This window comes from Papaver somniferum, chromosome 2 (assembly GCF_003573695.1).
Source record: "Papaver somniferum cultivar HN1 chromosome 2, ASM357369v1, whole genome shotgun sequence".
Lineage (NCBI taxonomy): Eukaryota > Viridiplantae > Streptophyta > Magnoliopsida > Ranunculales > Papaveraceae > Papaver > Papaver somniferum.
Window position 1 is genome coordinate 24,469,346 of NC_039359.1, and position 13,981 is coordinate 24,483,326.

The 13,981-nt window shown below is 35.6% G+C and overlaps 1 protein-coding gene across 5 annotated transcripts; it reads left to right on the top strand.

Annotated features, from left to right (window-relative positions):
• The first annotated feature begins 3,112 nt into the window (after positions 1–3,112).
• LOC113347166 (pentatricopeptide repeat-containing protein At3g22690-like) lies at positions 3,113–12,124 on the top strand. 5 transcript variants are annotated; one of them, XM_026590768.1, is made up of 9 exons: positions 3,113–4,200; positions 4,665–6,048; positions 6,215–6,338; positions 6,750–6,809; positions 8,058–8,153; positions 8,376–8,563; positions 8,684–8,790; positions 10,093–11,007; positions 11,620–12,124. In XM_026590768.1, the coding sequence occupies exons 1-2, from the start codon at positions 3,124–3,126 to the stop codon at positions 5,994–5,996; spliced, it is 2,409 nt and encodes an 802-aa protein (XP_026446553.1). In that variant the 5' UTR covers positions 3,113–3,123; the 3' UTR covers positions 5,997–6,048; positions 6,215–6,338; positions 6,750–6,809; positions 8,058–8,153; positions 8,376–8,563; positions 8,684–8,790; positions 10,093–11,007; positions 11,620–12,124. The 5 variants fall into 5 exon arrangements, with proteins under 5 accessions (XP_026446553.1, XP_026446554.1, XP_026446555.1 ...); XM_026590769.1 differs by having other exon boundaries at positions 8,684–8,726; XM_026590770.1 differs by having other exon boundaries at positions 8,502–8,563; positions 8,684–8,726.
• The last annotated feature ends 1,857 nt before the right edge of the window (positions 12,125–13,981 follow it).

Here is a 13,981-nt window from a genome sequence, read left to right on the forward strand (position 1 = left end):
AATTTTTCTGGGGTTTAAATTGATTGCAGACACCATTAAATAATCACCCAATGGAAAGTAACAAATAAGCAGGCAGTATTCTTTAGGTTACCTGGTTAATTTAGTTAGATATTGTTTTGTCTCTGCATCTGAATGTTTTGAATATATCCAATTGGGGGTGGCAGGAATGGTGGTGTTTGTAAGAACAAAGAATTTCGCGACCTGTGGCCATAACATGTGAAATCGTTGTGGAAGCCGTTTCGTCGTCAGATGCCCGTGGAACTCCTGTTATGTTTCTGAGAAATACACGATCTATTTGTAACAGTGGAAGACTCACAGAGTCTGTGGCTATAAAGATCAACTACAAAAGTTGGAAAATTTGCAGGCATCAAGCCTGAAAGACGGGAGGATTATCTCATCACACATCAATTTGAAGCGTCTGATACCCAATACATATCGATATGTACTGGGTTATCACCGTCACATATCAATACGTACTAAAGACGGCTAAGTTATATTTTTGGCAGAATTTTCTTTTGCGTGACAGGATTTACACTACAAGAAGATATCTACTACCAGTAGATAAGGATTTATATTTTTTCATAGTATTTTTATATTAGGTTAATGCATATGATTAGTATGTAGCAGAAGTACCGGAGAAAATTGGTATTTTTTACATAACCTTTTGTAATAAAAAAGTTCTGAGTACAAGTTGCAGTTTTTTCGGCATTTTGCGTTGAGAAGAATACGCAAAATAAACCTACAACAACATCCATGAACATCACGTATCCATAGTTTACCTACAACAACATCCACGAACATCATGGCTCCATCTTTGTGCATTAAGTACATGGGCATCTAAGTTAAGAGCCTGAACTTGCCTTTCCAGAAAACAGAGTGCCAAGGAAGTATTGCACCACATTTTGCTGCTAAACAAGGGATAAATCTTTGTCTTACATCCTTGCATAAATCAACTCACCCTGTATAGATTAATCCTCCGAACTGCCCTCGAACTTCCTGAAATATCAAAGACAGAAAATGAGGAAGACAGAGAAGAGAACTCATCTTGCACTTCAAAAGAACATAAAGGTATATCAAAAAAATAATGGTTTACTAGAAAATACTGAATCACCCGTGTCAAAAAGCTTATCATAGAAATGTCGCAACATTGTACTTAAGAAAAAAGTTTGTAAATATTAGATTTAATGAATAAGGAGAATTGTAGTTTCCCAAACTTAAAAGCAAGTTACTGTTAGCAGGCTCCATCCCTTGTTTGACTTGGCTTTAAACTCAATTTGATTCGTATGGTAGGATCAATTTGTATACAATACATATTGACATTTACTTCATAACCATATCACTTTTCCCCTAAACACATACATAAATATACTGCAGGATCATACCCAAACATAAACTAAGGATTATTCATATGTACATATTCAAGCATAAACTAGGGGTTCATACAGTATATAATGATATGTACTGGATCAACGAATCACCTTTTACCTAAAACACAGCTATAGAATCACATTCAAGTACAAACCAGGGGTTTACATATTGACATGTAGTGCATAACAAACCACTTTTTCCCTACTTACATACGCATATGTACTGCAGGGTCATATTCAAACAAACTAGGGTTTTATATACAATATATATTGATTTGTATTGCGTTAGTGAATCACTTTTTTCTTATGTACATAGCGATAGGTATTGCAGGATCTATTCAAGCATAAAGTATGGGTTCGTACAACACGTAATGATATGTACATATGATCATATTCGAGCATAAATTAGCGGTTTGTATACAATACATATTGACATGTACTGCTTAACAGATCACTTTTTCCCTACATATACATATAGATATGTATGGCAGAATCATAATCAAACATAAATTAGGGATTTGTATGCAGTACATATTGACGTGTCCTCAGAACAGAAAAATAGAAATGTAAAATGAATGACTTAAAACTGAAGAATCAGAGAAGGATTTGTTTTGAAAAATTTACTTGTAATTCTTCCGATAAGAAGCAACTCCCAGTTGAATCTGGTAGAGACTTCAACTGCATCATCAAATAATCTTCATTAACTACAACAAGTATTAAACAGTTATGAGCCAAAACACAATAATCAAGTGGAAGTTTAACTAATTTGAAAAAATTAGTTAAACTGTTGTCGAAACACAATCACACAGCAAGTATTCAAATTTTAACTAAGTTATCAAAAATCCCCAATATTGCATCACTGAAACCCTAGATTTGACAAAAGTTGAAACATAAAAGCATAAAAACAGTGATATCGATCAATCACCTGGAAAACCCTTAAATATTATTGCGTACCTTAATCATATATGAATCGATAGGAAAAATATTAATGGCTAACGACCTAGATTTGAAAAACAATGAAATATAAAAGCATAAAAACGGTGAGATCGATCAATCACGTCGGAAACCCTAAAATCTTACTTTGTACCTTAATCAGATATGAATCGATAGGGAAGATATTAATAGCAGATGATGTTTTAGGTTAGAGAGAAAGAAAGTTAAGGGAGAAGAAAAACAATACAGGAGAACTCACAATACAGAGACGAAAAAGATATCGTATTTTTGGTTCACACGTTTTTGGAAGATGGGTATGCTAGTCATTTCCATGTTTTTGGACCAAGGGTTAAAAATATTCTCCCACTGGACTACAGATTAACCCGGATCGGGTTTAGTGGACCAAACAACAAATTCCTAAATTCCTAAATTCAATATAACAGTGATCCCCAGACTATTCCTAAATTCCTAAATTTATGATTTTTTGGCTCCCCACAAATTGAGGGATATTTTTTTATTGCAGTCGATATAATTTTTCGGTGCCGATTGTTATACCTGATATTGGAAAACCATGTCGATTGCAACTAAAAGTATCCTCCAATGTGCGGATGTTTCCCCCAATTTCCCCACCTTTATAAGGGCTTCAAACCCTATCTCTAGAAAGGGAGGGAACATAAAAACCATCGACCACTTGTATCATTATAGTAATCGGGTGCCCATTGATATTCTAGTCCCGGGCAGCAAATTTGAGCCACAGGAAGTTAAATAGGATTGACCCGCCATGATAGAACGCAACCGAAGGCAAAAACAAAGTGAGGGAAAGATGATAGCGGCTACATCGTTCAGTTCAAACTTCCCGCCACCACAAAAGAAACCAACTACACTAACTAACACTTCAACATCTTTAAACTACAATACTCAATTCATCTCCCTTCTGCTAAACTGTTCCTCTTTGCAAGAACTCCACCAATTACACGCTCAATTTGTCAAAACCGGGGCTATTAATGATTCTGTACTTCTCACCAGACTCATTTCTTTGTGCTCTTTATTGGATTTCAGCAACGTCGAATATATTCATCGCATTCTTTTTTCTGTTTCGAATGGGAATAGGATTATCTGGAATTCTATATTCCAGGAATTTTCAGTTAGTTCAGTTCCAGAACAAAGTTTGTTACTGTTTATAAAAATGATTGAAGGGGACAAATCTTCTTCTGTAAATTCTCATGTCATTCCTTCAATTCTTAAGGCTTGTTCAAGGATAATGGGAGCTTCTGAAGGAATCCAGATTCATGGAATATGTGTCAAGTTGAATACTATGGCGGACTCTTATGTACAAAATGCTATGATTCAGATGTACTCAAAATGTGGGCAATTGTTTGAGGCACGGCAAGTGTTTGATAAAATGCCTGATAAGAATGTCGTGTCTTGGAACAGTATTATAACTTGTTATGCTGAATTGGGTAGATGGGAAGATGTGAAAATACTGTTTTGGTTGATGGTGGAAGAGTCTTTCTTAATTCCGAATTCAATCACACTTGTGAAAATGATATCTGCATGTACTAAATCTGGGGATTTTGAAGCAGGAAAGTGGGTTCATCAGTATATATTGGAAAATGGAATTCGGGTGTGCTTAAATCTTGGAAATACTTTAATGAACATGTACGCGAAAATGGGAGAGATGAATGAAGCTCGTCGACTGTTTGATCAGATGTGGGAACAAGATGTTGTGTCCTGGACCACATTGGTTAGTGGGTATGCAGGGTCTGGCAGTTTGGACGTTGCCCGTGAATTTTTTGACAGGATTCCCAATCGCAATGTCATCGCATGGAATGCTATGTTTGCTGGTTATGTTTCTAATGGTTGTTTTCTCGAAGCTGTCCTGCTTTTCAGAGACATGCTGGTATGTTCCTCTTTTCATTCAAGGAACCTAATTTTCTGTTACATGCACACTGTCCATTGTCATCATGCTCATAGAAAAGAGAGACCTTATATAAGTTATATTGAAAGGGAAATTTAGATTTTTAACTGAAAGTTCCCCATGCGAGCCCTTATTTCAGACTATAATTATAAACTGTTCATACTAACCTTACGTTCGAAAAAAATCTGCAGTTTTCTGTTGGTCAGTGACATTTCACGATCAATTGAAATTTACTCTGCCTATTCTGCATATTTCTGTTGGTCAGTGACATTTCATATACATTGAAAAGTTAACTGGCCCATTTGTGAAACTTTAGAACGAAGTAACATAAAGATAACCCAAAGAACTAGGGAATAATGCCTAAAATTCTCTATTGGAACAAATTGTAAAACACTTGAGAATATCTTGAGTTTTGTAAATCTTAAAATATCTTACTTTCTGTTCAGGTTTTCTCTGAGAACCCTGATAGGGCTACAATTCTCAGTGTACTTGCAGCATGTGTGGGATTAGAAGATATATTTACGGCTAGAACAATTCATGGGTTTGTATGTAAAGGTGGTATTGATTGGACAGTTGACTTAGTTAACTGTTTTATAAGGATGTATACCAAGTGTGGCAGCATGTACTCCGCCGAGTTGTTGTTCAAGAGAATGCACATGAAAAATGAGATAACGTTTACAACAATGATTGTAGGTTATGTTCAATGTGGAGCAGAAGAAGTGGCACTTGAGATTTTCTACAAAATGCCTTACAAGGATATCATTTCTTGGAATGCCTTGTTAGCTGTGCTCAATCAGTGTAGTTATTTTAATGAAGCCTTGAGCATTTTCTTGGATATGCTGAGGGCCAATGTTAGACCTAACAAACTTACCTTGGTTAGCATGTTGTCTGCCTGTGCTAACGCTGGTGCTTTTGATCTAGGGCAATGGATTCATGCCTACATTGATAGAAATAACATTGAAACTGATAACCACTTGCTCTCTTCACTCATAGATATGTATGCAAAATGCGGAAGCATAGAAATAGCAGTTGAACTTTTTGCTAAAGTACAGAATAAGGACCTTTTAATATGGAGTATTATGATCCGTGGACTTGCCATGAATGGACATGGAAACCTGGCCTTGGATCTTTTCGAAGAAATGCTACAGTTTGGTGTGGAACCAGATAGTATCACATTTATTGGAGTGTTAAGTGCTTGCAGTCATGCAGGTTTAGTTGATAAAGGTCGTCATTATTTCGATATGATGACTCGCCTTTATAAAATTTCTCCGGAGGCTGAACACTATAGTTGTATGGTGGATATTTTTGGCCGTCGTGGTCTTTTACTAGAGGCAAAAGATTTTATTGAGGACATACCAAGAAACTGTAATGAGAAAGCGATTTGGGGTGCTCTACTTGGTGCTTGCAGAATACATGGGAATGTTGAACTAGCAAAATATGCAGCAAATCATCTCCTCGAATTGGATCCAAATAGTTCGGGGGGATATGTACTACTATCTAATATATATGCTGAAACTTCTAACTGGAATGACGTTGTGGAGGTTCGAAAATTGATGAAAATGAAGGGGGTTGCTAAACTTCCTGGTTGTAGCTGTATCGAGCTAAATGGTGTAGTTCAAGAATTCTTTGCTGGGGACATTTCTCACCCACAATGTGAGCAAATTTACAGGATCTTAGAAGAACTTGAAAGACACATGGGATCAACAGATAGTGAATACGAGTATTATTCTCTCGACCGACTGCTGTGCCCTCAAAGGTGTCTAAAAAATTGGGACTAAAAAAGTTATCTAATTTGTACAACCATAACACCACCATTTTGAGACCTAAAAGGTATGTACTTAAGCCTGTGGATAAATTTTGAAAAATGACTTCAAAATTCTTTCCAGCGAAATTGAGGGTTAGTTGCAATATTTTCCCTACTTCTCACTGTGTAGTGATTTACTATTCTCATGATTATGAATTTTATTACCATTTATTGATTCTTGATCCATCGCAGGAACTCAAAACCAAGATGTGACTGGAGTATCTAGCCGAAGTTTCGAGTCCTTCAACTTTACCACGTGTTTACAAGTCTGCAGAAGGAAAGCACATGATATTGGATGTGCCAGTGCTTCACTAAGGTACTGAAACTGCATTACCTTTCAGTAGAAGGTAAATTTCGTTTTACCAAAACAGATTGAACTGGCGATACAAGACAGTTTAGCTTTTGGATTAATTCAGCAGTGGAAGTAAGATCTAGTATACTCACCACTTCTTGTTTATCTCCTTGTTCTTACAAATTGGATCTTTCATCAAAACATCTCTCAACTGTCTGCTTTTATGAGATGGAAACAGTGGAATAAACTCCAAAAAGATCGCCCTGTCTCTCACAGACACAGGGGCATATATGGAAATATTAATCAATATTACTTTTTTCATTATACAAATTTCTATAGCCTCTAATCTCACTATCACATTAAGTTTTCATGAATGCTAGCTGATGAATACATTATTGTACACAGCATTACCTTTTTCTGTTTGGTGACCCACAGGCTCGTTTATGGTTGGACAAGTGAATGCAGTAGCATGATTCGAGATTGTTCTCTTGGCAGGTAACTTTCTAATATTATATCTTATCCTGTTACTCTCAAATTTCTGTACGTTCAATATGGTTTAAGCCTTTGTTTTTAAAATATATGAAATTGCAATGGTATTGCAGTCCACACAAATTCAATAACTGGGTTAAATTTTTCCAAGCGGAAATTAGTTTTTTTTTTTAAATATTCATTATTCAGTTGTCATCTACTTCTGAGTGATGCTTCAAAAGGACTAACTGTTATAGGCTCTCACTTAAACATTTGAAAACTATAGGTGGGTCAAATAAGTGAAAAAAATTAGATAGCCATTACTGGTTTTCATTTCATCACTTTGTTGTGGCGTCTATATTCATTTATCTCGCCTGAATCTGACTTATTTGAGACTAGATTATTGGTGGACTTCTCTGAGCGACTGCTGAATCTGTTTCATCCCACTCACTGATATATGTGTTCATATTTGTCAATCTTCTTAAGTTAGATAGACGTCCAGCGAGCCAGATGATCTATACAATTCTGTCTGACTTGGTGATCTTTCAACCAGACACTATATTGGGCCCAAACCGGAGATTGACATCCCTAAATTAAAAGCAAACCGAAATTGTTGTCTTGGGTTTTTACTAGAGTTTGAGAAGGCTGCTTCTCTTTCTCTTCTTGTCAGTCTAAAAAAGTAGGTTCTCTAAGTTTAAAGATTATGGCCCAAGTCGGATGAGTTACAAAAATCATGGCCGGTGGTTGGACCGCTGAAAGAGTCAGTCCATGATTTTCAGTGCAAAATCTTCCCCACAATATGAGCAAATTTACATGATCTTACAAAAACTGAAAAGGTATATGGGATCAACAGATAATTAATACGAGTAATAAGCGTCTCAACTAACTGCGGTGCCCTAAAAGGGTATTTCAAATAGAATGAACTGGCACACCGAAGTATTCTAATCTGTATAATCAAAGCACCATCATTTTGTGCGCCGAAAGATAAGCACTAATGCTTAGCATTTATTTATTTATTTTGGGACATTTCTCCAAATTAATTTTCCACCTATTTGCTTATATGAGAAATTGAGGTCTAGTCGTATTTTCCCCTACTTCTCATTGCTTCATTGCCTTTATCTGAGTTGCTTGTTTCCGGATAATTTCTGTAAGCAATTAGCAAGCTAAGGCTCTCAAACCTTACATATAAAAAGGTGAAGTGATAAAATTGCGTACTGGCTTACTCTCTTGTGCCTATTAGCTTTATTACCATTTATTGAATTTGATGTATCACAGGAATTCAAAATCACGATGTTGCTGGAGAAGTTCGTTTATGTCTACCCAAAGCTCCGAGTCCTTTAAGTGTCCCACCTGTTTATGAGGCCGCTGAAGGTAAATTTCTTTTTATGAGAACAGGTACATGCTATACAAGTCATTTTAGTATTTAGGTTAATTTAGTAGTGGAAGGTAGATCTATTTTGTTCGCCATTTATTGTTTATTCTCCTTATTCTATTACGGATTGGGACTGTCATCTAAACATCACATAAGTGTCTGCTCATATAAGATACAAACAGTGGAAGACATTTATAATACCACCCTTTTTAATTATGCAGCATTCTACAGCCTTCAACCTTACTATCACATTGTTGATTGATTTAGAGTTTTCATTGGTGCTAGCTGATGAGCACATGAGTGTATCTTCTACACGGCATTACCTTTCAATGTTTGGTGACCCACAGGTTCAATTATGAATTGGATAAATGTACAATAAGATGTATGGATATTGTTCTTATATTGGCAGGTAACTTTCTACATTATTCCTGTTACTTTTGAATTTTTTTCATTCAATATGGTTTAAATGTTTTGTCGAAGAATTAATGAAATTTGGAAAAGTAAAATTATTGTGATATTCACCTTTCAGTTGTCTTTGACATCCGAATCATGCTTCAAAAGGATCAAATAAGGTAAACTTCTGATGTAGTAAGGACCCATATTGAGTTCATCTGCAGCTGAATTACTGACTATCAAGTAATAATTCTTTACCTCTATCCAAACGTCTTCTTTTCTCGTCTTGTTTATTCCTTTTCATAGCAATAAAAGGTTTAACGATTCTCATTTAAAAAATGTAAAAACTGAAAGTGGAACAAAGAAGTTAAATAGGAGGCAGTAACTGGTTTCTTGTTATCACATTGTTAAGACGTCTAGTTTTTGGCTGACTTGCTTGAGTCTGACATGTTTGAGACTAAATCCTTGCACCCTCTGGGTGATTGCTGAATCTGGCTCATCCTACATTATGAGGTCTAATGTAAGATTGTTGCAGTTTCAGGGTTGGATAGATGTACACCGAGTCAGGCGGTTTAGACATTTTTATCTGTCTTGCCGATCTCTGAAGAAGAGATGACCCTGGACCCAAACCACTACCTGATATACCAAAAAAAATTATTGTCTCAGGTTCGAGTAAGAGTTTGGAAGGGTGTTCCTTTCTCTTATTTTCTGTGTAAAGAAAGGGTCACGTAGTTTGGTAGATATGGCCCAGAAAGATTAATTACAGAAACCATAGCCAGACACCATTATCTGTAGTGTGAAATGATGATCTCAATTCCCATTTCAGGAATAAGGGTTTGATTAGTTACGTTCCACCAATGAAAATTTCCTTTTTTTTTTGGTGTTGGACTAATATACTCCATCACATTCCATTCTAGATCTATATATCAATCACAGTCTTCTTTACACTTCTCCTAGGATAGAAAAATCACACTTTCCATTTATCTAGTTTAAACTCATAAAACATCTTGCTCATCTTGCACTGGACTATAACCATTTTTGTGAATAATCTTTGGAAGGAGTTGCGTGCAAAACACCTGGATTCGACTTGATTCAATTAACATCAATCCAACTTAACAATATATGAAAATAGTAATTGTACTTCTGTCTCGTGGTTCACATATTCTAAAACAGCTTTAATTTGACCCTTTTATGTCTTCGGATCTGTCTCTATGCCATGGCAATCCACACGTTCCTCGGTCTTGTAATATACGGAGAATTATACTATCCTCTTCCTTGTGCCCATTAAAACCACCTAGCCGGCACCTGCTACTATAACCTTGTGTTTGGTTTTTATGATTTGGAATTTGTTGCTTTACATTTTCTAAGACAGTACGATTCCAAGTCTTGACTTACTTGTAAAAATCGTCTCAATATTAGAACGGGTTTAGCAAGAATTCCTAAACAATTGAATTCAAGCATTTAATGATAGTCCAGTGTATTAATTAAGTACTAATTAATTATTTAATAATTAATGGAAAGATTCTCTTTACCTTACTCTTTCAGAGAAGATCTGAAATGAAATTTGATGGAAGTTTCATTTGTGACTTTGTGTCCATGGAAGTGATGGTGAGCCTACAAATGACACTTGGGAAAGTGGTAGGTAAGTAAGTAGATTCCTTTCCATTCCTTTCCTTCTGCCCCCACTCACTCTCTGAATTATATGCCCCTTATCTCCCTGCTGAGCATGTTTTTTCCTTATCTTCAAAGTTTAAATATATTTTGCTCCCTACAAATATTTTCTAGACAATAAACAAACTTGGCTTAACAAACTTTATATCATATTCTAGTGAAAAACATATCAATTTGATCCGTTTCTTGATTTTTCGGAATTATTAGATCTTCTTGGCCAAACTTCACTCTGGTTTTAGAAGAGAAAAATGCCAAAATGGCACATATGGAATTGTGTTCATTTATAGGGATAAGCTGGGAACCTTAAAACAATTGTACAACTCATTATTATTATTTCCTGTAGGAGAAACACGTAGTTCAAACTTCAAACCATAAATAATTGAGGGAGAGAACTTTGTCTGAAAGAGATTTACAGCTGAGTAGTAAATCTCAGACAAAGTGACTCTTCCCACTTGGTTTTGTCTAAATATATCATATTCATATGGTTTTGGCTCACACCAAATCACTCAAAGTTTTTAGCTATATAGAGAGAAAAGAATACCGCTGTATTTCAGTGATAATTCAAGTAAAAGTAGTAATTACTATATCATCATCACCAACCATGGCTGGTATGCTTCCAGGAGTAGAGCTTGCTAGAAGGAGGAGGACTAGTCATCATTTCTTTGACAGTAATTGTCGGGATTCAACTCGTCATCAACGAATTGATACATCTAGTACTATGGATGAAGCCGCTCATAAAGCTCGTCGCAGACTCGAACAAAAACTCCGTGGTCTTGCTCCTTCTTCCAGGTATTATACATAGCTTACTCTATATAGCTCTTCTCAATTTCACTCATGAGAGTATATGGATCAATCATATCTTCATTCAGTAATGGATACTTGAATCACTTATCTTGATGTCGGCGTATGTTAGCAATTTTGGCCTAACTGTTTGAATGAGGAAGCTCACTGGAAACTGACAGAAAGTTGAATAAAGAATCTTTGAATCTGACATAGAAGTCAGCAACTTTCGGTTGATGTCCCTTGACTTGTTGACTTGCACCTAGTTTAAACATGATCAAATTGGGTTTCTGGGAAGCTTCTTTAGGGAGTGCATGGCCCTTTTTGAGAAAGTTTCTTCTGGATGGGAAACTGTCTTTGTATAATTCAGTCAATATCTGAGCATGTAGCAATTGAGTTTATAAACTTTAAAAACTGGATTTCAATTGTTTTCTGGTACACTGAAAATAGTCTGTCAGGCGTGTAGTCTGAAATTTGTGAGAGAATATTTTGCATCATTCTCTCATTTTCGCGTAGTATAACAGTAAATTATGCATGCATTTTTCTATTTTGTTTATTTTTCTGAATTGTGATAGTAAATTAAGAGTGATATGGTTCTGACGGTTATTGTTCCAATGGCAGAAGGAATACAGTACTCCAGACTAACAATAACAACAGTAGTAATGAAGGAAGAAGCTCCAGACCTGCAAAAGAAGTTAGAAAGAAAGTAGTGGTAGTAGGGACAAAGTTTGCACAATTAGAAAGAATGAATTCACAGAGAGAAGTTTGTTCCATTTGCTTGGAAGAATTTGGGACACCGAGACAGGTTATGCACTTGCCCTGTTTTCATAAATATCATTCAGACTGTCTTCAACCATGGCTCACTAATCATTCACATTGCCCTTACTGTAGAACCCAAGTCCATCCCCAATCTCTACCTTGATTTTCATTTCTCTTTATTGTACTTGTTGCTAAGATGTGTGTTGTTTGGTATCACTCTTATTTGAAAGAATCTGTGAACTATATTTGTAATAGATAAAACTCAGCAGGTCGACTACAAATTTGCAGCTTGGTTTGGTCACTCAAAACTGGCCTGATATGCCTAATGGTAGTATATCTATTATAAAACTAAAGAATCTTGGCAAAACACAGATTGTATTGACCTACTTCCAGCGCACGATGCAACTGATTTTATCGTCTTGGTCTTTAACACAAAAAAGAGATTAAAGAACTTATTTTGTTTTGGATTTCTTAACGAGGGACACAGATATTAAACCCCTGTTAAGAAGAATCCACAATTCCGCATCCATAACTTAAGTCTTTCAAGGAACACAAATGTGTGTATTTTCACGCAGCTACTTGCAGTTGCTTGAGAAGAGTAAAATGTGGTGGGTTGGGTTACGCTTGCTGCTACTGCTTGAAAATATGTTAAAGGCCCAGGTGGACTGGCTCATCTCTGTTCCTAGTCATTGTGCCGTCTTACGAGTTACTATTATTACGGGAGCCTGTTTTGAGGCATACTCAAACGTTTTCAGGCATACATCTGTCTAAGTTTGGCTGAAAAGTGATCAGCCGAACCTAGGCAAAAACATAGATTATCAGCCGAACTTTGAGTATGCCTCAAAATATGTTTCCTTTTTTAGGCCAGCTTCTTGTTCTTTCAGGGACTACTCTTATAAGAGTTTCTTTGATCTAGTTTTTTACAGTAAAAGTAGCCTCGTAAGATATGCAACCATATTTATAAAAAATCATCTCCAACCCACTAATGTGAGGATAATGTAGCAATTCTTTTAAGACATCTTCTAAGTGAACCTTTATTTTAGAAGTTCACACAGATAATGTCTTCTAATCGAGAAAAAAATTCTACTACTAAAAGCCAAGATAATGTCTTCTAATCGAGAAAAAAATTCTACTACTAAAAGCCATTCAAAAACAAATATCTAAACTTTTTTGATCCTATACTAAGAATATAACAACACTTCCAGGATTGTTAAGCGGATTATTATTGCAGTCAAGTGCTTGCTATTCAACTGGGCTATAAATACAGATCTTCAGAGATTTTTCTTTAACTTTGATTTGTAATTGGGATACTGTAACTAACACATCCATGTAACTTTGTTTTTGTCTATTGTCATTTCTTGAGACAGTAAGCTCTCTTTTATAAAATTTACCATTCGCTCGTCAAAAAAAAAAAAAAAATATATATATATATATATATATATATATATATATATATATACACTGAAGAATAAGTAAAGTAACGAGAAAAACATTTATGGGTTTCAAAAATTTTACCAGGAGGATGTTTTGTAGGCGATGCCACATATAGAACATCCACATTCACTATCAGAGATGTTGCAAGACAAAATAAATCTGGTGGTATTTATCCATATATTTCACTTAATGGATGCAGCATCATCGATTCCGCGTAATGGTCTTGAAAGTTATTTTGAAAACACATAAAATAGTGTGTAAGATATACATGTTATTGATGAGTCTTCGTTACATATGCCACACTGTTTTTGGAAATTGTGGAGTTCAAAGAAATCGATCCAATCAATATGTTTTATTATAATTAGCCAATACTAGATCATGAATAACTTCATGAACCATTAATACTTGACCAACTGGAAATGAATATTTCAATAAGGATTAAGTTATCTTACAAAAATAGTCTGAAAGTATACTCAGATGCTCAATAGATATTTGTTGCATACTGCATACTCAGTAACGGCTAATGGTTAGGCTTCCCTTAGTCTGTTGTAGTGTGCCTTAATACAATCGATTTTGTCCAGCAGATGTTAGTTACGTGTCAAACATCCATTTCCTCTTTAGGGTTCGTGGGTTGGTTAAATACTTGGCTGTAAGAGAAACTCGTTTTTCAGACATGGGAAATAAATGAAATAGATATTGGATGCGCTGTTCTTCAACCAGATTTGGCCTGAATCCTCGATTTAGGAGTTACTAATTCACATTTCATTTCCATTTTTATCATATTTGTTGT

Coding starts and splice junctions, on each gene's coding strand:
- LOC113347166 (XM_026590766.1), top strand. CDS start 3,124: ATGATAGCGGCTACATCGTTCAGTTCAAACTTCCCGCCACCACAAAAG. Junction 4,201..4,664: donor TGCTTTTCAGAGACATGCTG/GTATGTTCCTCT, acceptor CTTTCTGTTCAG/GTTTTCTCTGAGAACCCTGA.